At 37.9% G+C, this 27877-nt stretch overlaps 3 protein-coding genes across 5 annotated transcripts; 2 read left to right on the top strand and 1 right to left on the bottom strand.

Moving 5' to 3' along the window:
- Positions 1-27874, top strand: LOC116304680 (ATP-dependent 6-phosphofructokinase, muscle type). 2 transcript variants are annotated; one of them, XM_089028706.1, is made up of 25 exons: positions 1-335; positions 1368-1441; positions 2316-2393; positions 3101-3202; positions 3428-3515; positions 5126-5181; positions 5676-5785; positions 6301-6345; positions 6910-6952; positions 7880-7945; positions 8571-8666; positions 9590-9682; positions 15697-15822; positions 15980-16044; positions 17115-17205; positions 17858-18004; positions 18954-19024; positions 19612-19699; positions 20130-20282; positions 20671-20835; positions 22116-22177; positions 23294-23405; positions 23966-24068; positions 24779-24884; positions 26043-27874. In XM_089028706.1, the coding sequence occupies exons 1-25, from the start codon at positions 77-79 to the stop codon at positions 26140-26142; spliced, it is 2499 nt and encodes an 832-aa protein (XP_088884832.1). In that variant the 5' UTR covers positions 1-76; the 3' UTR covers positions 26143-27874. The 2 variants fall into 2 exon arrangements, with proteins under 2 accessions (XP_088884832.1, XP_088884831.1); XM_089028705.1 differs by having other exon boundaries at positions 2-335; positions 17855-18004.
- LOC148911627 (uncharacterized) lies at positions 10051-12829 on the top strand. Its single transcript, XM_089028709.1, has 3 exons — positions 10051-10566; positions 10804-10956; positions 11114-12829. The coding sequence occupies exons 1-3, from the start codon at positions 10548-10550 to the stop codon at positions 12448-12450; spliced, it is 1509 nt and encodes a 502-aa protein (XP_088884835.1). The 5' UTR covers positions 10051-10547; the 3' UTR covers positions 12451-12829.
- Positions 12838-14951, bottom strand: LOC148911626 (uncharacterized). Of its 2 annotated transcripts, none has more exons than XM_089028707.1 (4): positions 14817-14951; positions 14400-14593; positions 14132-14292; positions 12838-13993 (listed from the first exon to the last, which is right to left on the bottom strand). In XM_089028707.1, exons 1-4 carry the CDS (start codon positions 14833-14835, stop codon positions 12838-12840), a joined length of 1530 nt encoding a protein of 509 aa, XP_088884833.1. In that variant the 5' UTR covers positions 14836-14951. The 2 variants fall into 2 exon arrangements, with proteins under 2 accessions (XP_088884833.1, XP_088884834.1); XM_089028708.1 differs by having other exon boundaries at positions 14400-14590; positions 14817-14889.
- Positions 27875-27877: the final 3 nt, after the last annotated feature.

Below are 27877 nucleotides of genomic sequence, written 5' to 3'. Positions count from 1 at the left end.
TGGTTTCAGGTCGCCATTTTGACTACTACAGCAGGGTAGCAGGAGGAAGGGTTTACATTAGCAGCCGAATAATAGCATGTCTCAGCTGCTTATTTATCTCATTTCTGAGCTAACGTGCAAGCTGTTACATTATTTGAACCTTAGTCCATCTGGAAGGAGTGGAAATATGTCTCGTAAGCGAAGGCCAGAGGATTCCAGACATGACACGGACTCAGGTGAACCCGTTCGTAAAAGAGAACACCGTCCTTTACTCAGATCTCGTCAACCTTCTCTTATAGCTGTAGATGGCTTTGGACAGTGCATTGGTGTCCTCACAAGCGGTGGAGATGCTCAAGGTATGCCTTCTTTTATTTAGCACCCACTTTTTGTAAAACCATGACCCATAACTGAGCAAATTGCTAAGCAATTTTCCATATTTTTCGAGCTGTTTGTTTTTTATGTAAATAGAGTTTGACAACCAAATTCTAAACGAAAAAAAAAAAAAAAAAAAAAAAAGAGTTGCAAAATAGAACACACTTACACAATTTTGAATTCTTTAGTTCTTTGATATATTCCTTCAAATATTGTAGAAAGAAAACCTTTTAAATAATTCAAGTGCCATAATAATTGTTTAAAAAAATTGTCATACGAGGACATGACAAATGTCATGTTTCCCCGATCCATAATGTCCGTGGTTTTATAATAGCTGTCAATCTGTTTGCAAATATGGGCAAAGCAAAGGTAAATACCGAAAGAGTAAAGGGATTATATCAGTCGCTGAGACAATGCAAGGAAAGTAAATGTATTTGAAATTCATCTTTTGGGGGAGGGGCTTTTAAATGTAACTTCATTAGAATATGAAGGTCTATTGTGCAGCCCTTGCATTTCTGAGGTTTAGGCGGGGGGAGAGGGAGGGGTAGGGGAAGGGAGGGGGATCCAATTAATTTCAAAGTTATTCTCATACAGACTTACTATAATTTGATAAAAATATATTTGCAAGAAAAAAATGCTGGCCACTTTGTGACTGGGGATGATGGGGTGAGGGGAGATGTAGAAGGCTTTTTTGAAATTTTATGAGGAAGTCCCACTCATTTTAAAAGAAGGGTCTGTTTTTATCACCAAGTGAAGTGATTTGCAAGAGAAATGTTTTACATTATCAAGGACTATCTGGTATGGGTGGCAGACATTGCTATGGTGAAGGTGGTCTAAGATATGTATGTGCAGGCCATACCACAGGGTTCCCAATACCTTTTTCCAACTCACTTTAAACTTTGTGGATCAGTTGGTATGAAATTCAGAGGGCTGCCCAAAGTGAGGTTGGAAAATATAGCATGCTTAAGAATATTTATAAATTATATTTATTATTAATTTTTTAATGTCTCTTCCAGGCATGAATGCAGCAATAAGGGCCGTGGTTCGCATGGGGCTGTATGCCAATGCAAGAGTATTCACCATTTGGGAGGTACTATTACATTTTTCATTTCCCTGGCAATTCTTCACAATATTCTTAGTTTCATCATTTTATAGCTGTTAAATTAAATAATTTTAAGAGTAAATGATTTGAACCCAGGTGTTGAATTATGTTGTTAAGTGTGATCCTCCGAGTGAAGGTAGCCTTGTGGTGACTGACGTTTCGACAACCTGAGCAGAAGTCATCTTCAGAGTCCAGGGAATAAACATAATAATTTTGTATTGATTATATATACACCATTTAGTACTCAGTGTATCTACAGTATGCAGTGCTCTAAATCTAGCAATACCCTTAAAGAGTTTCTGGACTTATCAAATTCAGGGCATGTTCATTACAAGTAGTGTACAGGTTATGGGGACAGAGGAAAGAAAATTTGAAGAACTTTTTGAAAACACCCTCAAGTCAAAGCAGAGACCTACTGTATGGTAACAAACTCAATCTACAGTACTCACCTTACATGTGAAAACAATCAACCACCTTGTTTATTTAATTTCTTTATAAATAATGTCATAAAAATTCGCTGATAAGAATGTTTTGAATTCATAATATATATTTAATATTTATAGGCAAAAGTAAAAGTTTGTTGAAAGTTTTGAACATTTTTGACAAGTGTCATTTTCAGAATAGTAGTCTTGAGGCTTTCGTGTTCCATATAGATTATACATGAGTTTTTTTTTTGTCATTTTCAAAAGTACCAAATAGCTCCAAAATATACTCAAACTTTACATTCCTGAAGATGACACTTGTCAAAGAAGTTCAAAACTTTTAGCAAACTTTTACTTTTGCCTATATACGTTACTGTATTTTTGAAAACCGTTTCTATGTACTGTAATATTTAAAAGTTCTTGATATGTTGTGCCTGCAGGGATACCAAGGCCTAGTTGATGGTGGTGATAATATCAAGGAGGTTAGCTGGTATGATGTATCTGGTATCATACAACAGGTAAAGAGCCTACTACAGTTATATTAATTATATGATAAATCAATGATAATGCCATTTGAAAGTACTGTCTGGACAAAGCTTCTTAGTATTGCACCATGCTGCCAACGGAGAACAATTTCACATCCATTGTCTTCTCTGCTCCGCCTACTTGCAGTAATGCTATTTCCTACTCAGAGCAGAGCAGCTGAAATGTCAAGCTTTTTTTCTTTTAAAGTGTGAAAATACCAATATGCCATTTGTACTATAAAAATGAATCACATGTCGACTCAATGCCCTTAAATGTAGTAGTTGCAACAACAATTAATATAGAGCCCAAAAATAGAAAGAGCAATATTAGTGAGCGATATTAGTACAGAAAAAACTTAAGAACTGTAAGAAGCACTCACCTCAAGCTCATATTCTCTTGCTACTTGTTTCATGCATGGAAATGGCATGAAAATGCATGGAAATGGCTGTTTTATTACTTTAGGTAGCTGCAATTGGCGAGGGGGGGGGGGGGGGGGGGGAGGGGGAGGGATTGAGACCTGGACAACACAGGAAACCCAATGCCATAGGAAAGCAATTCTTGTCCTCTAGCCCTCCTCCCCCTAGCAATGTTAAATGGACCAATGCTCATGTATCACAAACCACAAAATTAATCAGAGGGGTCATCTCATTATGTTTTTTGCCGATTGTAGTTTTAATAAGGATGTTTTTGTCTTCATCAGGGAGGTACTATCATCGGCAGTGCCAGGTGTCAAGATTTCAGGGTTCGTGAAGGTCGCTTGAAAGCTGCCAATAACATGATTGAAAAAGGAATCACTAACCTGGTAGGATATAATTATGATCTCGCATTGTCATTGTGATATACTGTAATTATAAATAACATGACTAATGTTAAACCAAACTAATGCTACCCAACTCTACCCAACCAAACCAATCAACTTTTAGGAAATTTCTAGGAAATTCCTGGTAATACAGTATTATCAAGGCTTTATTAAAATCTGAGTTTTATAAGTTAAAGGTGTGGTTATGTTCCTTTTTTTTTTTACTAGGTTATTATTGGTGGTGATGGCAGTCTTACTGGTGCCAACTGCTTTAGACAAGAATGGCAGGGGCTTCTTGATGAGCTTGTTACAAAAGGTGTTTGTTCTTTAATATTCATTATAGAATAACTGTTATAAATCTTGCGTTCTGATTGGTTTGGAGGGCGTGTTTTATGAGAGTACACAGCACGCATGCACACTTTCAGTTGCGTCATTCCTATCTAAAATAACAGTTATTGTAATTTGAATTTTGTACAACAAATAAGAAACTTGCTTGCTGTGCTGTGTGCAGTTATGAAGCACACAGGGTTGGCAGAACACTCGAGAAGTGTTGAGAAGCACTCCGCTACATGTCATGCTTCTCCTAACACTTCTCTCGTGTTCTGCCAACCCCCGCATGCTTCATAACTGCACACAGCACTTTCTCTATTTCTTCATTATTTCTATCTAGAAATGTACATGTACATAGTATATATATATAGTTACTGTAAAAAATTAATACTCTATAAAGATACAAATAATTTAAAAAATTAGATACCATAGGGCAATCATATAGAAAAATACCCTGCGAGCAGAGTCTCCTTTGAACTCCTCTACGGGCAAGAGAAGGAAAGGAGACTCTGCAGAAATCGTGTAGAATGTTATTAGAGCATGTGCAGCGGTTGCTAAGAAACTAACTCGTTCACAAGATCACTCGTTTCATAAATGGTTTCCGGTCCGAACGAGTTTCCACTTATCAAAGCATGTTTATAGCTTCATGACCCCAGTGAAAGATGATCTGCTTCAATTTCATCAAGCTTAGCAGCTTGGTGACATTAAATTTTCATAAGCGGAAATTTGGTCGCTCGTCAGAGCCTGGAGTAGAGTTATTACCACCAAAAGAGGATTCTTAGGGTATCAACTAGTGTTTGGATCGATTTCTTGAAGATGTTTGATCATTGGAGTTACAAGCTGGAAAATAAGTGACTTTCCGTGACCTGTCGGCAGCGAAACAAATGTGTCTTTGACATCCATAAAACTTTCTAGCAATTTCCTTTGATGAACAGTTGTTTGGAATTGATTTTTATTTCATAAAATGTGATTTAGAGTGCTTTTGAAATTACGCTTTGACACACGACACGGGCTCAATTTTGGTCATCGGCCATATTTTATGATACAGACTTGCGCAGCAAAACCAGTTTAAACTAGTATGAAACCTGAAATTATGCATCTCATTATCCAGATTCTTGGATAATGGAACTACAAAAGCACAATTTCTGCAGAGTCTCCTTTCCTTCTCTCGTCCGTAGAGGAGTTAAATGAAGATTCTGCTCACAGGGTAATAGAAAAACAAAGTCTTCTAGATTTTTTATTGATTTTTTCACTCTCAACCTTTGGTTAAGGAATACACTATCTTGATGTCCAATTAAAAGTTCCTTTTCACCCAATTTTTTCAACATTCACTTTATCTACATTGGGCTTCCTGTGATATAATCAGGGACCACAGAGCATATTGAAAAGTGCGGGGGGGGGGGGGGGGGGGGGGGCAGTGGCATTTGGAAATTAAAAAAATTCTCAACCAAATTTCAGGGGGGAAATCGTTTTTCATTTATATTCATATTTTTGGTGCAAAAGTTTGGGGATGGGGGTGGGGGTGGGTGCTGTAGCCCCCCAGCCCCCTGGTTATGCAGTCCCTGATAATGTATTCATTTGTTTGTTTCTTCTTAGGGTCTATCACGGCTGAGAAAGCAGCTCAGCATAAAACATTGAACATTGTAGGGATGGTAAGCTTTTAACCCTTGTGCCTGCAATGAATTTAATAATTTTTATATTAATTCATATTTTGCATGTTCCATTTACATACTTATATATGCCCACACAAAAAAGAAGTAAGATAAGAAAAGTAGCAAAATATACAATGTACAGTGTACATAAATTATATCAGATGTTTTCCATGTAGTGCCTGGGGAGGATATGTAAAAGCTTTGTGTGAATCAGTTGTACATGACTATATTAATTACTGTGTACATGTAAGTTTAAAAAAAACACAGTCATTTGGTCTTTCAAATCACATATGAGCAAATGAGATACACAAAGCACATGCATGTAAATGTTTAGTATTAATTGCCAGGAAATGAACTACAAATTTGGTATGGCAATGTCTCATCTGGACATGTTGGGGATGGTGAGAGTTCTAGTGCACTCGTTATGCTCCCGACCAATACTCTATAAAATATGATTCTGCTTCAAATGCTAACTTTAACTACTTTATGGGTAGGTTGGATCCATTGATAATGATTTCTGTGGGACTGATATGACTATTGGAACAGATTCTGCCTTGCACAGGATATTTGAAGCAAGTGATGCTATTTTGACTACTGCCACCAGGTGAGATTCAATTTTATTGGTCTAACATACCAAGCCCTGCCATTTGCTGCAACAAAAGACATATTGTATGACCATACCATGCTGTACGACACTAGACCACACAGTACACCACACCACACAACACTTCTCCCTACACTACTCTACAACACAACACAGCACGCATTACACCACACTGCACAGCACAGCAAATCACAACCACACCCTATACCATTCCATGCACAATGCAGCTCACCTCAACACCCTACAAAAACATAAGTGCTTACTTAGCAGCAAAGCACAGTGCAGCAAGCTTCACCTTCACCATACAGTATATTATAACCAAACCTTTCCATTTGCAAACCACTCTTCTATAGCTTTGCACCACACTGCATCCCAACATATGTACACATTACTCCATAACTGCAAAGCCATACCAGATGGCAACTGGTACTTTCACAACACACTCATTTTACTGAAGGATACCCTGTATTTCTTTTCTTCCCATTTCAATTTCCCACTATTTTTTTTTTTTATAGCCATCAAAGAACATTTGTTCTGGAAGTTATGGGAAGGCATTGTGGGTAAGTGTAAAAAAATTGTATGGTGCATTGTAAATACATGTACATAAGTCATGTAAAATTTCATGTTAGGCCAAACATGAGAAAAATAATTGGGGTCACTAGGTCAGATTTTTTTCACTGACACAAGAGTGGAAATGAGCTTACTGGGAACCCTGTGGTGCATTTGGGAATGAAAAAAATATTAGGGTTGGCAAAAATCGGCAAGAAAGTTAGGGTCGGTTGCGCAACATGAAACACACTTATGTTTTCTTGTTTGGCCTTACAATACTTTACAACATGAGAACTCTGTTTTATCAGATATACAAAGTCTATAGACTGAGATAGAGGCAAGTGATTGTAAATCTGATACACCACATACACAGTTGTTTAAAACTAGTTATTCAACATTTGGGTACATAATTTCATTTTGCAATAAGATTTTAAAGATTTAGTTCTAGGTGAAAAAATCTAAATTAAAGTTTATGCATTGCCAAATGAACATGATTTTATAACAGAATTACAAATTTGACTTTATGGTTATGAGTTTTATATATCAAATGTTTCCTGTTTTGCCTATAATTGTAGGTATCTTGCACTTGTTAGTAGTGTTGGAATAGGAGCTGATTATGTAAGTATATTAAATATAATTTTTAACTTTGTCTGGTGCACATTAGAGCTAATACAAGGAAATTTATTCTAATAAAGGATATTTCTTACGTATGAAAGTTGTTCCTTTATCTCTGAAAGAAAAGCCTTGAGATTTTGTCGATGCCCTGAAAGAACCTCTGGGCTGATCGAAATCAAATTGGAATTTAGTGTGTGAGGTTTTGTGGAGGGAGGAAAATTGGAGAACCAAAAAAAAAAAAAAAACCTTGATCAGAATCAAGAGAAGAGAAACTCAACTCATAATATCACAATATCATGTGATGCAGAGCCTTGAACCCAAGACTCTAGAGGTGAAAGGCGAGTGCACTACCACTGTGTCAGTCTTGATTTCCCTGAAAGCAATGTAAAACTATTTAATTATATATTACATGAATGTCATTGGCCAAGCATTGGCAAAGAGGCAGCCAACAGACAGATAGTAAGCTATATGGTTGGTTGATTGTATCTGCCTGGACAGGAGTTGGATCCAGGGATGGCAATTAATAGGCACTCTCTGCTTTGCTCAAATTTCTCAGTATGATATCATCTAACAGTCACACCCATTTTCATCAATTTCCTGGTAAAATCTTCGTAATTTGTCATTTTATGTGCCTGAGCTCTTATTGATCAAAGCTGTCAGCCAATCAGATTGTGAGAATACGTAATGTTATTGTAAAATAGATTATTGATAATTGGTACCTTTTAGGGGTAAAAATCATTATTATTTTGCTACACCCACCTGCACAAGAATCTGGTACCTACAGTATTAGGGTCATTTTCAAAATTTTCATTGAGCATGGATTGCCATGCTTAGTAGTCCCCCCAGTGTATATGTCAATATTCAGTCAGCTAAAGATAAATATCCTGTCATATCAGCTGATAATAAATTACACCATTACTGTTATCTTAGGTGTTTATTCCCGAGTGGCCTGCAGAAGATGGATGGGAAGAAAGGATGTGTAGACACCTACATAAGGTTAGAAGAATCTGCCTAGCTGGAATTAAAATATTCCAAACTTAAAGAGAACCAAGTATGGATAGCCAAGTATAAGGCATTGGAAATTGTTGTTATTGGCCTCTGAGCTTTCACTTATTGACTCTGAGTTAACTTTTTCAAAGCCCTTTCTGATCAGGCTGTTTATGTTTACCTTAAACTCAGATGCGTACACTCTATAGAAGGACCCTTGTGTAAACCACTTCATTGAGGTCCTGGTATACTCAATAAAGATTATATTTATTTTAATTTAACTACAAAATCATTTCTGGTTTGAAGAGTTAGAACAAAAAATCAGAGAATAAAACCGTGGGTGGGAAGGATGTTTATTAGAGCTGTGTATACATGTAGTGGCATAATATTCATGAATTGTTGCACTGAAAGAAAGCACATGTTGTTTCATATCAACTAAGAGTTACGTATCTGATCAAACGAATATATCATAGGATAATCATGCATACCTTACATGTAGAGTACAGGCTGTTAGCCTCAGTTGAATCCAACAACAATGATTTTGCTATTGAGTGTACATCAACTTGGTCCTTTTAAACCAATCATTTATTTATCTCTATAAATTTGATTACGATGGTTCACCCTTAATCTACAGGTCAGGTTGAGTGGTCGTCGATTGTGCATAGTGATCGTAGCAGAAGGAGCACAAGATGTTCATGGCAATGGCATCACTTCAAACCAAATTAAAGACGTAAGTCTTACTGGTAACAGATTTAATAATAATGACATTAATTGGAGATTACAGTCGTTCAACTGAGTGGCTCCTCTGTGACTGGATTGCAATAAGCCCATTCATAGTTTACCGCCGTTTGTATTACTACGCGGCCACCCCAGACACAAATCGCACGTGTAGTTCGCAATAGACTGCCGTCAATCAAACACCTCATTTTACTTGGATGTACTCAAACTCTTTGCAATCGCTTTCTGAACTTTCCTTCGTGATATCTGACTGAGAAAGTTTGATAAAGCCAACTCACTGATCCAAACGTGTATAATGGCGTCAACATGAATGATTGACAGAAGTCTATTGCAAACTACATGACTCGATTTCTGTCTGGGGGTGGCCGCGTAGTTATGCAAACTCCGGTAAAAATCAATTCCACTTCACATGTGATTTTATCCTGAATTTCTCACCTCCTTTAGTTTAATTATTAACAAAAGAAGGTTTTGACTAAAGAAGGTGAGAAATTAGGGATAAAATCGCATGCGCACTGAAAACGATTCTAACTTATGAACTAGCTTATTGGAATTTAGATGTTGATTTTTGAGAAGGGAAGAAAAACCTTGACTTACTGTACATGTAGAACCAAGAAAAAAACCCTTGAAGCACAGAAGAAAACCAACAAACAACTCTTAGTCCACATACCATGCAAAGTCTGGGAATCACACCTGGGTTCCCTTTGTGGAAGGGGAATGCTTTAACTGCACTGCTATGCCACACTGTGCTTCCTAGATCTTTATGTTACTTGTTACATGAAATTTTCCCAACAGGTTTATTTTTTTGTTCTCAACACGAACGACTTTAATCCTTGCTTTTTATTAGTCATTAATGATACCACTGTAGCATGCATAAACTTACAGTATAAGATTGAATTGATTTGATGGCCTTAACAGATTATCAAAGAAAAGTTGAGTCATGACACTCGTGTGACTGTCCTGGGTCATGTTCAAAGGGGAGGAGCTGCTTCAGCTTTTGATAGAGTCCTGGTAAGTACAGTATAAAGTGCAATACTCTTCTGCCCAAACCAGAAAATAAATCAACTCTGAAAACAAGTCCTCTAGGCCAGCTGGTATGGGTCAGAGCATGTCAAATACAATTTGAAATTATTGATGTGTTGGCTCTTCCAGAACGGGAATACCAGAGAACCAAATTGCCACTAAGAGAGGAAAAAAACACTCTGTGACAGTCTATTCTCCCTTTAAAATACCTCTCAAACTCTGCAACATTAATAATTCATGAGGACTAAACAAAGAAAATCGTAAGCACACAGCAAAGGAAGTCTGAAAATAATGTATTCTTAAATTAGCATAAAATGTTAGCAACTTATGTTTTGAATTCCTCAAAGAATTATTAATAGTTCGAGAAGCCATATCAAGCACTTGAAAGAGTGTTTCATACTCTATCCAAGCAAATTGATATGTTACTGTCATTCTCAATCACATTCACCGCTCTAGCGATTGTTTCTGTCACGACGAGGAAAGGTTTTGAGGACGTCAATCAAGGCATTTCTATGATATTCTATAGGCATGTGCCCTTATAGCTTTGTGTTTTCTGACAGTGTCATGGAAATGATAGGCCCTTTGCAGGATTAGGTCACGTGCTTGGTTACCGCGTAGCAACGCCATGTTGGGACGCAAGCGTCCCAAGCGCCATATTGAAATTATAGCGTGACGAAGCCATACTTGAAGTTTTATATTCAATTTATTTGCGATCTGTTCGAATCTGTTTTAGTATTAGTCAATTTTCTTAAAGTTATTAGTCTCTTGGATTGTTTTCTTCGAGTTTTTTGTTTATATTTCAAACATCAAGACGATTTTTTGACGTTTAAACCCGAAGTGAGCAGTGGACCGCATGGCGAACAATGGTCAAGGTAAGCAACCTTATTATTCATTCTTTATTTAGCGCTTTCTGTGTTCTGAAACCTTTGTTTATCTTGACTTATATCATTTGAGCGTTCGGTGAGAAACAAGTATGCTGTTTGTCTATGAATAACGATAAAGTTCGATGTTCCATATTAATTTTTTTCAGATGTCTAATGTACTCTACTTTCATGTCTTTTATATACACGTATGCTGGAATTAACTTTGGTTATTTGTGTTATTATCAGCTTCCACGGACACTCCAACTCAAGATCTGAGAAATTTTCCTGATTTTTCCTTTGCTGAGGTTGAGAGATATGCGAAAACCATGTCTGGGTGCACAAGCACCACAAGAGCTTACAAATTTTTTGCTGAGCCCGGATATCTACACAACATCCAAGGTATGTAAAATCAAAGTTTGATCTAGTTATATGTACCATCAAAGAAGTGATCTTAAAAGATACCATGATATAATACTAATTTTTTAATATAGTTATTATTGGCACTAACCTGGGATATATGATTATTAAATCTAAAACTTTTTTTCTTCTATTTCAGTCACCTATTCAGTGAATAGAGTCAAGGTGACAGCAAAGTGCTTTCGTTCGATGAGAAAAAGCGAGCCACCACACATTCTGGAGTGTTTCATGAGACTGGAAAACAACGCCATTCATGGAAAATGTTCCTGTGTTGCAGGTGCTAGTGGCTTCTGCCACCACCTAATAGGCCTACTGTTCTATATTGCTCATTGTAAAACCCTTGGAATGGTCTCCCTGCCAGATGATCTGACATGCACAAGTATGACTCAGCGTTGGAGTATCCCAAGAGAAAGGCAGATCCAGTCTAAAGAAGTACAGTCCTTACTGGTTAAAAAGCCAAAAATGGGAGCCAATTACAAAAAGTTCATCAAAAGCAATTTGTATTCACCTTCAACATTCTATGGTTTTCTTTGTAAGAGTGACTTTGTTGGTCTGGAACCGCAACCCCTGGCAGTTGATATTGCTCCCACAGAAGAGCTAAGACCAAATTTACCTCAAGTTCCAACAAGGTATGGAAATGTCTTCAAAGGTAGTGTGCTGTCTTACCAGCAGAAGCTTTCTCAAGAGTATGTGATAAATGACTTTCTTGCCAGTGACTTTCCCAGGTTACCAATGGAGAATGCAGGAGAAAACTTCGATAATAATGTCCAGTTTTGCTTAACTCAAGACAAACAGGCAGCACTAGAGGCATTATCAGTCACTCAATCAGTTGCCATTGACATTGAGCAAAAAACTGTGACACAGAGTGCTTGTAATCTATGGCAGATGTTGCGCTCCAAGCGAATTACTGCAAGTAAATTTGGTCTTTGCGCAAAGCGTATCTCAAACTTTGAGAATTTGGTGAAGCAATTGAATCCATCAAGACATGTAGTCACTGCACCTATGCGAAGGGGTATTGAATTGGAACCGCATGCAGCTATGATTTATGCAAATCAGGCCAAATCAGGGATGGTCAACCTCTACCCCAGTGGATTGGTCATCTGTCCAAAGAGCCCATGGCTTGGGTGTAGTCCTGATCGCAAGGTCTACGATATCACTGCTGCAGCTGAAGGATCACAACCATTTGGGCTCTTGGAAATAAAAGTAGTCAAAGAGGGAGAAACAGATTTCAAAAATGTTAGATACGTTGACATTGACCCACTTACAAGTGAGAAAACACTGAAGAAGAACCATGACTATTATTTTCAAGTGCAATGTCAGTTAGCAATTACTGGCATTGAATGGTGCGATTTCTTTAGTTACATGAATGACAATACTTTTTTTTGTCAGAGAATCCTGTTTGACAAGGACTTTTTCCGGGAAAGCAAAAATAAAGTTGATAAGTTTTTTTTTCAATATTTTTTACAGGCAACATAGTATGACTAAGGGCAATAACCAAGAATTAATCACACCAATGTTATTCCATTTTAGACCATTTTTATTCAATTTTTGGATTTGTAAAGAGTTGAAAATCTGAATATCAGAACTAGCTTTTAGTCATCTATGCATAGAATCGTAATGTAAAGTTACTAAGCTATATTTTCAAATTATGTCACCTTTGCATTTGAAACTCTATGAGGATTTTGAAACCCCCATGGAATACAGTTAGATTAGAACTGGCTTCAAATGTTCATTAACTATTTCATGCATGGTTGGTGCAGTGAGCTAGTTTCAAAGTACTGCACGTGGTATAAATACATTGTAGTTTCCATTTTTCCTCATGCGTAATTAACAAATATTAGAAGTACATGTTGAAGGTTGTTTTTATTTGTCTCCATTTAATATCAAGGGCCCCTGAAAATTTGTTAATAAGCAGGTAATTGTATATATTTGATTAACTGAGCCCATCATAGACAATGGGACATCCGAGTCAAAGATATGGTATTCTTTGATCCTTCTGATTGCCCTTTCAACATGTATTCGCAATTTAGCAATCGTTTTTGTATTTAGCACTTCTGCTTCAGAAAATTGCCTTCTATCTTGTAAAAAGGGAGGGAGGTTCAGATGAGCACCCCTGTCCCTCAGCAAATCTTTGATATCAAATCCTTTATCTGCCATTACAGAATCACCATCCTCAAGCAAATCTAATACACCTGAACACCTTGTGATCTCTTTATCAGAAATTGCCCCTGTATAAAGAGAAGAAACGAATGTAACTGCACCATGTGGTGCAATACCTATTAGACCCTTAAGTGTTGTGTTACTCTTATACGTAGAATAAAGCTGGGACTGCAAAAGGAGAGATGATGGTGTCTCAACAAATATTTCTGTGCAATCAAGGATTACACGTGTTGTAGGATAAAGCCTTTTAAACTCCTCTGGCATCTTGAGATTCACATCAGCTCTTGATGGCCGAATCATTTGATTACCAAGCAGAAAATACAAATAGTTAGCCCAGGTTGTTAATTTCCTACTCACAGTTGACATATGTAGATTAAAACGATGTGCAAGATCTTGTTGAAATAGCCCTAATTTAATTCTAACTAGAAACATGAATAACTCATCTATGAGTTGCATCGCCCTCATATGCGGACGATTTTGTAATATACCTGTAGCATAACAGTATGTCATTGTTTCTGCAGAAGGCCTAGCAAAATTATAAAAAAATATCAAATGCTTGTATGTGCAAAACCCAGTGTAGAACTTAATAGCATCGTTGTCTGTGGAGAATCTTTCTAACCCGAACTTGTAGATGGCAAGTTCTGCTGCAACTTGTTCTTTTTGTTGCTTTACTTCTTCTTGGGCAGCATTGGCATCTCTTCTTGCTGCTGCTAGTTCAGCTTGTAAGGCTAGTAGCTGTGCTTTTGTCTCTCTGAGCTCATCAAAAATATTTGGGGCTTGGGTTGTGTTTTCTTCATAAGGTTGGTTTGAATCATCATCTTCTAAAGCTTCCACATCACTCTCATCTGTTTGTGTGCCACTGTAAACCAAAGAAGGATTTCGGTTTTTTCAGCAAACAATATCAACTATGTCAGAATACCACTAATCTGCTGGATGGGCCAATGCAGATTAAATATTTAGATTTACATTTAAATAAACAACTTGCATGATAACATACCTTTCAACTTGTCTTATAATCTTTCGTCTGCTTATTGTTACTGCCCAGTTAAATACAGTAGGGACTATTCCTTCTTTAAGACGCCGTCTTCCTGAATTATCAATAGGGAGGAAGTCTTCTTCTTTAAAATGTTTGCCACAAACTCTGGTCTTAGATGTTATCTACATACAAACCATAAGCGTAAGTTAAGTTACATTGAAAACATAGTAAAGAAAATGTTAGTTAATAAAGAGCATTTCCATTTCAGTAAAGATAGGCCTTAACTTACCTTGAAATATGGGCCAACGTCCCTTCTTATTTTGATAATCCATTGCTTTTGCATTTCCTTGTTTTTAGGTATTCGGTGAAATGACAACGAACTTTCGTAGCGACTATCACCTGTACACATCGGGACACAACAGTGATAATTTCCACCTCTGGACTTCTTTTTAGGTACTGGGGAACTTGGACCAGAATCATCTGCTAAACAGGGTTAAAAAAATACACGCATAAGACAAATAATACTGATTAAATGACAACAGCAACCGCAAGAAAAAATGTCAAAACAACAACAACAACCTTACAAGAAGAACAGGCATGTACTCCAGTTCATTGTGAAATGTGTTGAGCTGAATTAGCTTACTAGCAATGCTTGAGTAAGAACACAGAAAGCGCTAAATAAAGAATGAATAATAAGGTTGCTTACCTTGACCATTGTTCGCCATGCGGTCCACTGCTCACTTCGGGTTTAAACGTCAAAAAATCGTCTTGATGTTTGAAATATAAACAAAAAACTCGAAGAAAACAATCCAAGAGACTAATAACTTTAAGAAAATTGACTAATACTAAAACAGATTCGAACAGATCGCAAATAAATTGAATATAAAACTTCAAGTATGGCTTCGTCACGCTATAATTTCAATATGGCGCTTGGGACGCTTGCGTCCCAACATGGCGTTGCTACGCGGTAACCAAGCACGTGACCTGTAATTGAGGATGGCTGTAAGTTGGTTAAAAAATCTCAGCTCTGCCTCATTTTTTCAACTCACTTCTCAGTGTTTGGAAATCGACTCTTTCATGCATTTGATATAGTTATTAAATAAAAATAATTTGTAATCCTAGTTTTATTACAGTACCATAATTTTTGCCTTAATCTGCACACATCGTTCCATGCAGTTCCAGGAATAATGTACTTTATTATATAATTACCAATGAAATATCTATTTTTCTCTATTTCGAAAAATTGATATCTTCACACGTGAAAATAACATGTTATTTTCACGTGTGAAGATAACACCATTGCGATGGCTATTCAAAAATACACGGAAAGAATTGCCTGAAAAAGCCAAAACATACTTTCATTGATAATTATATCATAAACAGAATATTACATGGGCGCTTGGAGATACGAAATTTATCTTCTCGTGTTGAAAATCTCTCACTCGTTCGCTACGCTCACTCGTGAGAGATCTTTTCAACACTCGAAGATAAATTTCGTATCTCCACGCGCCCATGTAATATCCTCTATGTATTGAGTGAACAATGTGTAAAGAGAATTTTTCTATAATATATTGTTTTTCTTACAGTCTTGCCGCATGGGTGCCGAGGCAGCCCTTGCTGTGCTGGAAGCAAACTCATACACTCCTCCATCCGTCATCTGCCTTGATGGCAATAAAATTGTCAAGAAACCACTTATGGAATGTGTTGAGAAGGTATCAAGATGTGTAAACTTTTTTTGAATTATTTACTGTAAATTCTTAAACTTAATTCCCTTTTGGTATATGAATAATGGCCAGCAGCAAACCATCAATTGCAAGGTCAAATTAAAGCTGAAATCTAAATGCTAATGTGACCCAATTGAATCTCTAGACTCTTGAAGTGCAGAAAGCCATGAAAAACAGAGAGTTTGATAAAGTTGTTCATCTCAGAGGAAGGTAACTTATTTTCAATACAAGCTGCATTTTTCCTTCATACTACCATTAAAACTCTTTGCATTGCATTTGAAAAGTATGACGATGGTATGTGTCTATGAGCTGTAATTATTATTACCTCTCATCTTTGGTCTCTACACGTAGATCTACAGTGTAGACCTTTCCTAAATTCACTTAATGGGTGACCACAAAATACAGTTCCGCTCCGAGATTAAACAATGTTGATATAGAGGAACACGCGCAAAGGATTGTCGTAGTTGATCACACTGTTCTAGTTTCAGTTGTTTATCAGCGAACAAATAGCTATTGTTTAAACGATATTTTTCATAAAATAATTGAAACCGCAAAGCACCATTTGACCCATACATGTAGGTATTCGTTATAAGAATAGGTAGAATTTTAAATGTGTTGCTAGTCCATAACATAAGTAGGGAAGCAATGATTCAGAGTAATTTTTTCTGACTTCAGCCGCTTTCTTCAATGGACCGCCTGATCAGATTTCTTCCTGTATGATGATTGGCTGGTTTTTGATGGACTGTCAAAACCAGATCACCTGGAACTTGATAAAAATACAGTAAATTTATGTATGAACACATCAAGTCCAAGCTTGACTGGGAATCATTGTTTCGTGGTCCCTCAAGCAAATTTGGGAAAAGTCAGTTCTTGGATGCAATATTTGGGTTTTGTTGAGTAGTTCTCTCCTTTGCTTTGAGGATTTGGGTTATACTTGGTTGTCACTCCAAAAACCCACGCTGTTTCAATCAGCTGTACTCTGTTATCAGATGTGGGACAGCCTAGTGTAGCCTGCCTGCACTGTAGACATTCCTGGTTAGTTCTTTTCAGGAATGGGAAAGGTCTACCCCAATACTACCCAACCCTAACCACCTGTAATGCAGAATAAGCCAGTGAGCTTTTACAAGGATTCCTGCAGTGCAACCTTATAGAGCTAGGTTTTTTTGCAATTCAGTATTACTGCTATCCATCTATCCAACAGTCTATCTATCCTTACTTTCATTTCTCCATTTCCATTTTAACTTTGACATAACATTATTATTACTTGTTTTGTGTCACAGAACGTTTGAGAGGAATTTACAAATGTTCAAGAGGCTAAGAAAGGTTGAACCTCCAGCTGACAGCCTATGTAATGTCAAAGGAGATTGTGATGTAAGTCACTTTTTAATAATAATAATGATGATGATGTTGATGATGATGATGATGATGAATGGTGATGATGATGATGATTTTGTTGATGATGATGCATGATGATGATGATGTTGATGATGATGCACGATGATGATGGTGATGCATGATGATGATGATGATGATGATGATGCACGATGATGATGGTGATGCATGATGATGATGATGTTGATGATGATGCACGATGATGATGGTGATGCATGATGATGATGTTGATGATGATGCACGATGATGATGGTGATGCATGATGATGATGATGATGATGGTGATGCATGATCATGATAGATGATGATAATGATAAATTATAATGATGATAATAATATTTGCACCTTGTACGTGTATATACTCTATATGTTTAACAATATAAGAAGTTACGATATTTACTTGTACAGGTTGTCTTAATAACAATAAGGGCTAACTACATGCAGTATTAGACAACCTAAGATACTATAGAAAATTACAATTTCATTTTGACCTGAATTTGCGCTATTCACCATTATTTTGAAAGAGGAGCCTTGCAAGGTGGCCTCATTTTTGTGCACTCATCAGCCATTGCGAGAATAGTGCATTTTCGATGTGGTGATGATGTTAATATTAAGTATCTTGGTTACAGCAGAAGGATTACAAATTAGCAGTCATGAACATTGGGGCTCCTGCAGGAGGGATGAATGCAGCTGTTAGGGCTTTTGTCAGAGGTGCTCTTTATGAAGGTCATGAAGTACTTGGTGTAAAAGATGGTATTGATGGATTACTAGCAGGGCAGGTAACATCCTTACAACAGTCACTGATTAAACTGATTAAATAAGGGACCATTATTTCTTGGTTGTAATGTTCCCCATTCCAGACTACTTCCTTCTGATCTGAAATACTCCAATGCAAAACTGATATGTCATGAAGCTTGCGAAAATTGACCAGCAATAGATAAAACAACTCAAGGGAATAACATGCACATGTAGTCTGTAACCGTAACCCTATAGGTCCATTAAGTCTGGTTCTCACTAGTGAAGTAAGCCAACACAAGTAGATGCAACTAGATGTTATATTGTCGATCACTATGAAAAGAATCAAGTACGTTTTTTTTTGCTATCACTTGTTGTGCTTATGCTTGTTTCAACTTTCCTTGCTAATGATAACCAAGCTTTAGACTTTTTGCAAAAACATCAAACTAGTACAATAGTTCTTAACAAATCTAGGCAAGAGAGCGTAAGTAAGAGAGGGAAACTTCTTAATAATAATCGCGCCAAATTCTCGTTTCGACTATTTTTAGTAACTGGATAAAGTTTACATTTCGCCTTACCCTACTCCCGTGCATCATCAACTTGCGTGCAATCGCTTTTTCTGTTTCGTTTTCACTGATCAAAACGCCATCAAAACAATAAATGGAAAGAGCAGTGCGCACAAGCTGATGACGCACGGGAGTAGGGTAAGGGGAAATTTAAATTGCATCCGGTTACTAAAAATAGCCCAACTGGAAATTTACATGGCGCGGACGTTATTAAGTTTTCCTATCTTATTTATGCTTTCTTGATCTAGGGTAGTACCAGAACCTTGCTGTACAGCATGTTATATATTGATACAATATCATGACATCTATCTAAGTCCTACTGGTTAAACCTGAAAACACTGTCTCATCTGTGGCACAGTGCAATATTTGTATATACATTAGCAGATACACACATTGTGAAAATGTGATTGCAAAATCTCTGTTTTAGGTCCAAAAAATAGGCTGGCTTGATGTGGATGGTTGGTCTGATGAAGGGGGTGCCAAACTGGGAACTACAAGGTATTTATTATCACCCACATACTGTACTGTACACCCTTACAATGAGGTCAAAATCACCAAGCCACTAAGCTGCAGTATAGACCGAATCCCAATATGGCAACCAATTTAAATAACAATTGCTCTGGACTGACTAGCACATGTAAGAGAGGCATGTTAGTCCAGAACAGTAGTTATTCAAATTGGTCGTGACATTGAGCAGAACCTTCATTTATATATATATATATATATAGCTGTATACACCTAAATTAAAAAACGTTGTCATCGCCAAAGGCGATAGGCAATAGACAATAGGCAAAAAGCTATAGGATATATGTCATTCCAAGATCCAAGAAAAGCTGGAATGACTTGTGTTTCTGCTTCTTATTCTCGTCAAGAATGTGGACTTTCGTGCTTAGACTTATCCGATGTTCTTTGTATTCAAAGAAACCATTTCCATGTCGGAATGACCTATCGCCTATCGCCTTTGGCGATGATAACGTATTTTGAACTAGGTGTATGTATGACCTTGTTTGGCGAGTAAAATTTAAATGCATATATGGGACGACCAGGAAAAAGATATGCTTAATAATTAATATATTCCTTTACAGAACTACTGCTTCATCTGATATGGCTGCTGTAGCAAGACAGTTGGAGAAGTATGACATCAAGGGTATACTCATTGTTGGTGGATTTGAGGTACATTATGTTTTATATATTTGAATGGATCTCAAAATGAATTTAGAAGTCAAGCACGTTTTACTATGCCCAGTTTTTTCTTTGGCTGTTTTTTTCATGTCAACGTTATGAATGAAAAAAGGTTGGAATGCCATTTCTTGATTATCGAGAGAGTGAAATACACAAACGGAATTGTCCTTTTGTTAACTTTTTGCTCTCAACCTGTAATATACCTAAAATTGCCTACCTAAGGGGACGGACATTAATTATTAGTAGTCCATTCTCCTAATCGTTTGGTCAAGTAATGAGAACGATCGCAGCAGTTATGACCTTTAAGATCCCGACCCCAAGGTCAGATTTAAAATGGTCAGACATTGTTCAAACAAACAAGCAAAAAAGGTTTGTTAAAAGGCTTTTTAATTTACCGACTTTCATTTTATTCCTTGCTTAGGCGTTTAAAACGTGTTTGGAGATGGCAGAAGCACGTGACAAGCATCCTGAATGTTGTATTCCTATAGTAGTCATCCCTGCTGTAATCAGCAATAATGTACCTGGTACAGACCTGTGTATAGGTGCAGATACTGCACTTAATGTCATAGTAGAGGTGAGTCTTATATCAGGTATAATGTACCTGGTACAGACCTGTGTATAGGTGCAGATACTGCACTTAATGTCATAGTAGAGGTGAGTCTTATATCAGGGATAATGTACCTGGTACAGACCTGTGTATAGGTGCAGATACTGCACTTAATATCATAGTAGAGGTAAGTCTTATATCAGGTATCATGTACCTGGTACAGACCTGTGTATAGGTGCAGATACCGCACTTAATGTCATAGTAGAGGTGAGTCTTATATCAGGCGCATAACTTTATTTAGACATGGGCTTGTTACAAAATGTGGCGGTGTATAATGTACTGTACTAACTAATATAACTCTTACATGTATTTACATGTATTGAAGATATTGATTGCCAAATTGATTTTTCTTTAGATCTGTGACCAAATCAAGATGTCAGCCCTTAGTTCTTTCAAGAGAGTCTTTGTGGTCGAGTGTATGGGAGGGTACTGTGGTTACCTAGCGACTATGGGTGCCCTAGCTAGTGGTGCTGATGCAGCTTATATCTTCGAAGAGAACTTCACTCTGCAGGATTTGTTGGTAACAATAACATTGATACCTATAGGCTATTATTAATTTTATTGGTTTTTAAAAATATGGCATTTCATCGGGAATCTTACATTTGTTCCTTCCAACATCAAAAAGGAAAATTACCCGTCCACACGTATCCGCAAATTTTTGTATCCGCAAATTGTTTTTTGCGGATACGAAAATGTTCGCGTCCACGCGCAGCGTATTCAAATCGTTTTCGAATCGTTTTCACTGTCCACACGTATCCGCAAATTTTTGTACCCGCAAATTTTTGTACCCGCAAATTTTTGTATCCGCAAATTTTTGTATCCGCAAATTTTTGTATCCGCAAATTTTTGTATCCGCAAATTTTTGTATCCGCAAATTTTTGTATCCGCAAATTTTTGTACCCGCAAATTTTTGTACCCGCAAATTTTTGTATCCGCAAATTTTTGTATCCGCAAATTTTTGTATCCGCAAATTTTTGTATCCGCAAATTTTTGTATCCGCAAATTTTTGTATCCGCAAATTTTTTTTTTGTGGACACGAAAATGTTCGCGTCCACGCGCAGCGTATTCAAATCGTTTTCGAATCGTTTTCACTGTCCACACGTATCCGGAAATTTCTTGATCCGCCCTGATGCACGCTAGTGCGTAGTCCATTTGACGGATAGTTTTTCTTCTTGACCATGCTCAAAATCGTGTTTACGTCATCGTATTCGAAAATTTGCGGATACGACCGTCCACACGTATCCGTATTCGGAGCGTATTCGAAAATTTGCGGATACGACCGTCCACACGTATCCGTATTCGGAGCGTATTCGAAAATTTCCACTCTGGAGATCGTTTTTGAAAATTTCCGGATACGGATACAAAAACTTCCAGATACGTGTGGACGGGGCCTAAGGCGGCGTTTACATGGTACCGGACGAATTTACATACTGTTTACATGGAACTGTCTCTTTAATTATATAAAAAATATGTTCTGTTTACGCGGAACTAGATCCAAATTTGCATGGCTAGACGTACGAATTTTGGTTCGGATAGCTCAGTCTTGTGTGAACGGAACCCCTAAACGTACAACATTTCAACCGGTTAACAATTCGTCCGGTACCATTTTAAATGCATAATCATATTGGATTAAATGTCAATTACTTACATTTCCATCACACGCAAATTTTCAACTTCATTAAATTGTAAAACTAGATTATCTTGATTAATGGAAACAAAGTACAAACAGACAGACAGACAGTCTTCTAGCGTGTCTCACTGTCTGAGTAATTCATTGGGTCCTCTTGCACTTGTCTTCAGAATGATGTTACTCATTTGAAATCGAAGATGAAAGGCAAGATTCGTCGAGGCCTTGTTCTTAGGTGAGAAAGACGATAGATCTATACTTTCCTTCATTATCTTAGATATATGTCAAAATTATTGAGATTCCACTGATGTGAACAAAAGGGTCATTTCGACTTGAACATTCTCATAGGGTCTCAAAAAAACCTTCAAGTTGATCAAGTTGATCAAATAGCGCAGCGCAACCGTGACGTCATAAAAACGAAGACAAAAGCGAAATTCGGACAAACAAACTTACAAGTTTACTTTCAGCAGATAATTTTCACAGCCGATCGCAGTTGATCTTAGTTTACATGGGTTATCATTGTAACTTTAAGTAAAAATAATAAAATCGGTTCGTATAATCCTCGTAGCGGTTAAACAGAATGCAATGTTTGTCCGAATCTTTAAGCTATTTTTAGAATCAGTGCGCTGCGCTATTAAGTAGCTGTAGTCGTTATCTAACAAATATCTTGCTATCTAAGAACTGTATTATCAATGGAACTCTTTGTCTGACTCTATTTTTGTACATTAGCCAATAATTTACCAGTTTTAAAAGCCTAATCTTAATCATGTATTCAGGCATTGGCCATATCTATGCTTTCGAAGGTTTGCACATGTAAAGGTGCTGACACACGGTAAAACATTGCACGCAACATTGCAAGCAACAAATTTGAATCGGGGTAACACACATTGCAACAAAATTATGCAACATCGCTTGTGTCAGCGTGCTATGCTAAGATATTTGGTCAGCAGTTATAAATTTAGTGCAAGCTGATTGGCTGGAAATTTCAAAATGTTGCACGCAGTGTCGCAGCCATGTTCACACGATGAAATTTGTTGCTCGCAATATTCCAAGAGTAGAGCGCGATTAAACTTTAAATCTGTTGCATGCAACAAGTTTCAGGGGTAGACCTACGCTGCAACAATCCTGTTGCATGCAATGTTGCTCCGTTTGTCTTTTACCTTAACTCTATTTCATTTTGTCAAAACACATTCAAATTTGCCAGACTAACTAATATTAAGATGCTTTCTCATCATATTTCATTTTTTGTGCTATTTATGCAAGTCGAAATTTCTTTGACTCAAAGACCTTAACTCAGCTTCTGATAACCTTCATCCGGTTGACCTGTCAAATTTCTATTTTTGTTCTCCAGAAATGAAATGTGTAACAAAAACTATACGGCAGATTTTATTACTAAACTCTTCAGCGAAGAAGGAGAAGGGGTGTTTTCAACCAGGCAGAATGTGCTGGGTCATGTACAACAAGTAAGTTTAGGCTTGAGGAACTGTTACTGTAGCTTAGGGGGCTTTCATTTATTAGCACATGAAGGATGGGGGGGGGGGGGGGGGGGGGGGAGAATGGGTGTTTTCTACCAGTAGACTACAGGCAGAATGTGCTGGGCCATGTTCAACAAGTAGGTTTTGACTTGAGGAGCTTTTACTGTAGCTTAGTGGGCTTTCATTTATTAGCTCATGGGGGAGGGGAGGAGGCAGCAAAATTGTAGAGGGGGTTACGTTATTTTGAGAAAGTGGTTGGGGGGGGGGGGGGTTATCACATATTGAGGGGTGTTGAAATATTGCAGGTTGATGAAAAGGGGGGGGGGGGTTATACAATAATTGGCTCTACCATGGAGGTGAGTTGGGTTATGTTTGTAAAGCTTTCCAAGTGATTTTGGCAAACATATTCATGTAAATATTGAAAATCAAATAGAAATTCATATATCCGGGGGTGGGTGGAGGGATCACTAAGAACAATTGTACTAAGATCTTAATATTAGTAGAAAAGTGTGTGGTTGTTTTAAAAACTTAAATGAATTGTTTTCTAGGGAGGTCAGCCATCACCTTTTGACCGAATCCAAGCAACTAGACAGGCCACCATTGCTGTAGACTGGATTCTGGAGAAAATTCGTGAATGCCGACTGGAAAATGGTAGGCTTTGCTGCTACCCCTAGCTCTCCCCCAAGACAAAGTGGAAGATTCCACCCTCCCCCATACTAGAAAACCGTAGGTTCTGACCCTCCTTCCCCCCCCCAAAAAAACTTGTAGGCTTTGCTGCTCTCTTCATCCTACGCTTTGGCCATCCCTCCTCCCCCTTATACTCAAAGTTGGTAGGCTTTGCTGCCCTCTTCATCTTACCCTCATTGTAGAAGATCCCAGTTTTTGACCCCTACTCCCATCAGATTGAAAGGTAGTAGGTGCTAGAATTTGACCCTCCTTCCTCCCCCCTAAAACTCCAAGGTGGTAATCATTGCTGCCCTCTTCATTTTTCCCTAACTGTATACTAGAAGATCTTGGTTGAGCAATCCTCCCAACCAATGCTCTTACATGAAGAGGTAGGCTTTGCAGCCCTCTTCATTTTTCCCTTGCTGTATACTAGAAGATCTTGGTTGAGGAATCCTCCCAACCAAGGCTCTTACATGAAGAGGTAGGCTTTGCAGCCCTCTTCATTTTTCCCTTGCTGTAAACTAGAAGATCTTGGTTGAGCAATCCTCCCAACCAATGCTCTTACATGAAGAGGTAGGCTTTGCAGCCCTCTTCATTTTTCCCTTACTGTATACTAGAAGATCGTGGTTGAGCAATCCACCCAGCCAAGGCTTTTACATGAAGCATTACATTTTATTTTATTATTGTTTTTTAAGGTTCAATCCAAGCTGATTCTCCAGATACGGCATGTGTACTCGGAATAAAGAAATCAATAAGCCCGTTTACACCTGTACAGGATCTGAAAGAAGTGACTGACTTTGAGTAAGGAAAAATATATGTATTAGTGTATTAGTTATCTCGTAAAATAGAATAATTGTGTGGTTTGACTGTACGACCGACCGACCGACCAACCAATCGACCGACTACCCTAATGACCAGGCAACCGACCCGAACAATCAAACAACCAGTAGAGCAGCTGAATCACCGATATATCGTTGAGCAATGGATCGGTAACAGCTTCCTCAGGAACCCCGGGGCTAGCGAGAAACAAGCGACAGAAATTTTACCCCTGGGTTCCCGGGGTTCCCGGGGATGCGAAAATAGCAGACCGCACATCTGCCTTGAATTTAAGAGTATTCCATAGATTGAGAGATGGAGTATTGAAAATCGTTTAATATACAAAACATTACGGTCACAGCTAAGTTTAATTTGAAATACAGCATTGTTTTATCCATTGCTCTTATAAAAAAATTATGGCAAGTAAGTTTTTTACATAGTAGCCGGTGTTTCGAATTACAAGGAACGACAAAAAAAAAAACACGAATCACTCCTCATTCGTCTGTCATCAATAGACCGTTTTCTCAAGGTTGCGTGCGCATCCAAGTTGACGGGCCACAAAACTGAAAAACGCAAATTCAGGCCCCGTCCACACTGTCCACACGTATCCGGAAATTTCATGATCCGCCCTGATGCACACTAGTGCCTAGTACCTTTGACGGATAGTTTTTCTTAATGACCATGCGCAAAATCGTGTTTACGTCATCGTATTCGAAAATTTGCGGATACGACCGTCCACACGTATCCGTATTCGGAGCGTATTCGAAAATTTCCACTCTGGAGACCGTTTTCGAAAATTTCCGGATACGGATACAAGAATTTCCGGGCACGCGTGGACGCAACCCGTATCCGCAAAAAAAAATTGCGGATAGAAAAATTTCAGGATACGTGTGGACGGGGCCTCAGTAAAATTGAAAAGACAGTCTTATATTTAAAGAGGAAAGTAATCGATTTTATGAGTTCTTATCGAAAAAAATTCACAGCAATGCATGATTATATGCGTGTTCTGGTATCGTGGTCCGTCAAGCTCCTTAAATTTGTATGCGCACGCAACCTTGAGAAAACGGTCTATAGACCTACAGCTTAGCCAATCAGAATACAGGATTTAATAGACCCTTATACTATGTCAATTTTGTTTACCAGACATCGTCTTCCTGACCATCAATGGTGGCTGAGCATTCGACCACTCATGAGAATCCTGGCAAAACACAGACAAGTCTACCACCGAGAAGAAGATATGTAAAAATAAGTACTTATTATATCATTATTGATCACGTGACCTTTGCTTATCTAAGGTTTAAAAAAATACTGACTGTTATAAAAATATTATTAAAGACGCCCAAGGCCTATGAAACGATGCCCCTCTCGATTATTATTGGTCTCCTTTGGTCTCCTTCACAGCCAATTATTATTGACCTTTTCGAGGTGGCGCGGAAAACTGGTAACTAGTAATACGCGCACTGAATCTTGGGGCTGTTTTAGATTAAAGGGGAACTTGGGTTAAAACTTTTTTTCAAAGTCTTTTTTTGATGTATTTGAAGATAATATGACTCAGTTTTGATTATGAAAACCAGATTAGTGAAAAGTTAAGCGTGGGAGCCACTTGCAGCCGAGAAATGTTGGTTTAAAAGCGAAAAGAACAATAGGATTGAGTAAATGGCGTCATTTACTCATAATCTAGATGCGTAGTAAACTTGATAATTCAGGTATCCGCAACTTTTGATTTTGATTTTTAAAAACTATAAATCAAAACAAAAACACGCGTATCCTAAAACATATGATTCAGCGCGCGTTTAGTTTCCAGTTTACCGCACAACCTCGAAAAGGCCAGTTGGTATCGACCGCTAAAAGTGAATGGTAGGTAGGATCTGGGACCGACACTGATGACGGTTGGTAGGTCAATGTTGCTAGGTAGACTAGGTCGCCCTTAACTCCGGTAACAGTTGGTATGCCTGTGTGGGTGTCAAGGCAATCGAAGTTTACAAGCAAGGCTTTGATTTACTAAAAGATATTAGAAAAGTTTTGCCTTAAAGTCATTTATTTTATTTAGTTTGTTTTTACTGCACTGGCCTCCCCAAAAGTACCTCGACTGACCAAACAAAGTACTGACTATTCCTAGTGACCATTTATGCAATAATCTTGAGAAATGAAATCTGCTTTGCACAAGAGTAAGCGGAAGCGCTAACCCAAGAGTCAATATTATCAGTTGCCAGTGGTTGTCAAAAATAATGATACCCGATAATAAAGCAACGTTATTTAGAGCGAGAGAACAGTCAAGGCTGATGAAGTGTGGCCCTCTATGATATTGGACCTGCGTTTTAGGTGGTCATCTGAGCTACAGGCTCTCCAACCTTTTTTTCAGATATTTTAGAGCAAAAACACCACCTTGTAGTTAGGCCCCGTCAACACTATACCGGATAAAATAAAATGAGAATTTTTATTTATCCGGTTAGGCCTACCGTCCACACTAGTCCGGGCGAATCCGGAACCATTCTTCACCGAAAACGATTTTTTCGAATACGGTCTCCGGAGTGGAACTATTTGAAAACGCCGGCTAGCCGGGGACATGCAGATGTGCCATGAAGCGTTTTTGCCGCCTCTGATCGGACTGGTGTGGATGCGAAACATTTTACCCGTTTTCATATGTGGACGACGAACCTTTTTTTCGGTTTCGGTGTGAAATTTGCGGATTCAAATTTATCCGACATAGTGTGGACGGGGCCTTAGATATTTTAAGCCCGGCGGTTTGTTCACCGGTACTTGAACCCAAGAGCTTCTGTACAATAAAATGGTTTTCGACACCCCACCAGGACAAAAGGGGAACTATGCTAAGAGGAATGTGATTTGCAGTCTAGAAAATAATGGTTTTGTTAATCAAATTACATGCAGAGAATACAGAATGACGGTTTAAGTTCCTTTTTATGATGCAGCACTTATGTATTCGACTGGACTTGAAATAAATATTTCCCTCTGAAGTG

The sequence above is a fragment of the Actinia tenebrosa genome, unplaced genomic scaffold, assembly GCF_029948245.1.
Source record: "Actinia tenebrosa isolate PJP-AT-01 unplaced genomic scaffold, QUT_ActTen_1.0 PGA_scaffold13__45_contigs__length_12533684, whole genome shotgun sequence".
NCBI classification, from domain to species: Eukaryota; Metazoa; Cnidaria; class Anthozoa; order Actiniaria; family Actiniidae; genus Actinia; species Actinia tenebrosa.
This window is presented reverse-complemented; position numbering and strand designations above follow the sequence as displayed.

Bases quoted from the DNA above. Each gene is read 5' to 3' on its own strand.
- LOC116304680 (XM_089028705.1), top strand. From the start codon at position 77: ATGTCTCAGCTGCTTATTTATCTCATTTCTGAGCTAACGTGCAAGCTG. The intron at 8,667-9,589 runs GTAAGTCTTACT...TGGCCTTAACAG, and splicing joins CTTCAAACCAAATTAAAGAC to ATTATCAAAGAAAAGTTGAG. The intron at 19,025-19,611 runs GTATTTATTATC...ATTCCTTTACAG, and splicing joins GCCAAACTGGGAACTACAAG to AACTACTGCTTCATCTGATA.
- LOC148911627 (XM_089028709.1), top strand. The intron at 10,957-11,113 runs GTATGTAAAATC...CTTCTATTTCAG, and splicing joins ATATCTACACAACATCCAAG to TCACCTATTCAGTGAATAGA.
- LOC148911626 (XM_089028707.1), bottom strand. The intron at 14,293-14,399 runs GTAAGTTAAGGC...GTTTGTATGTAG, and splicing joins ACGTTGGCCCATATTTCAAG to ATAACATCTAAGACCAGAGT. The intron at 13,994-14,131 runs GTATGTTATCAT...TTTGGTTTACAG, and splicing joins ATTATAAGACAAGTTGAAAG to TGGCACACAAACAGATGAGA.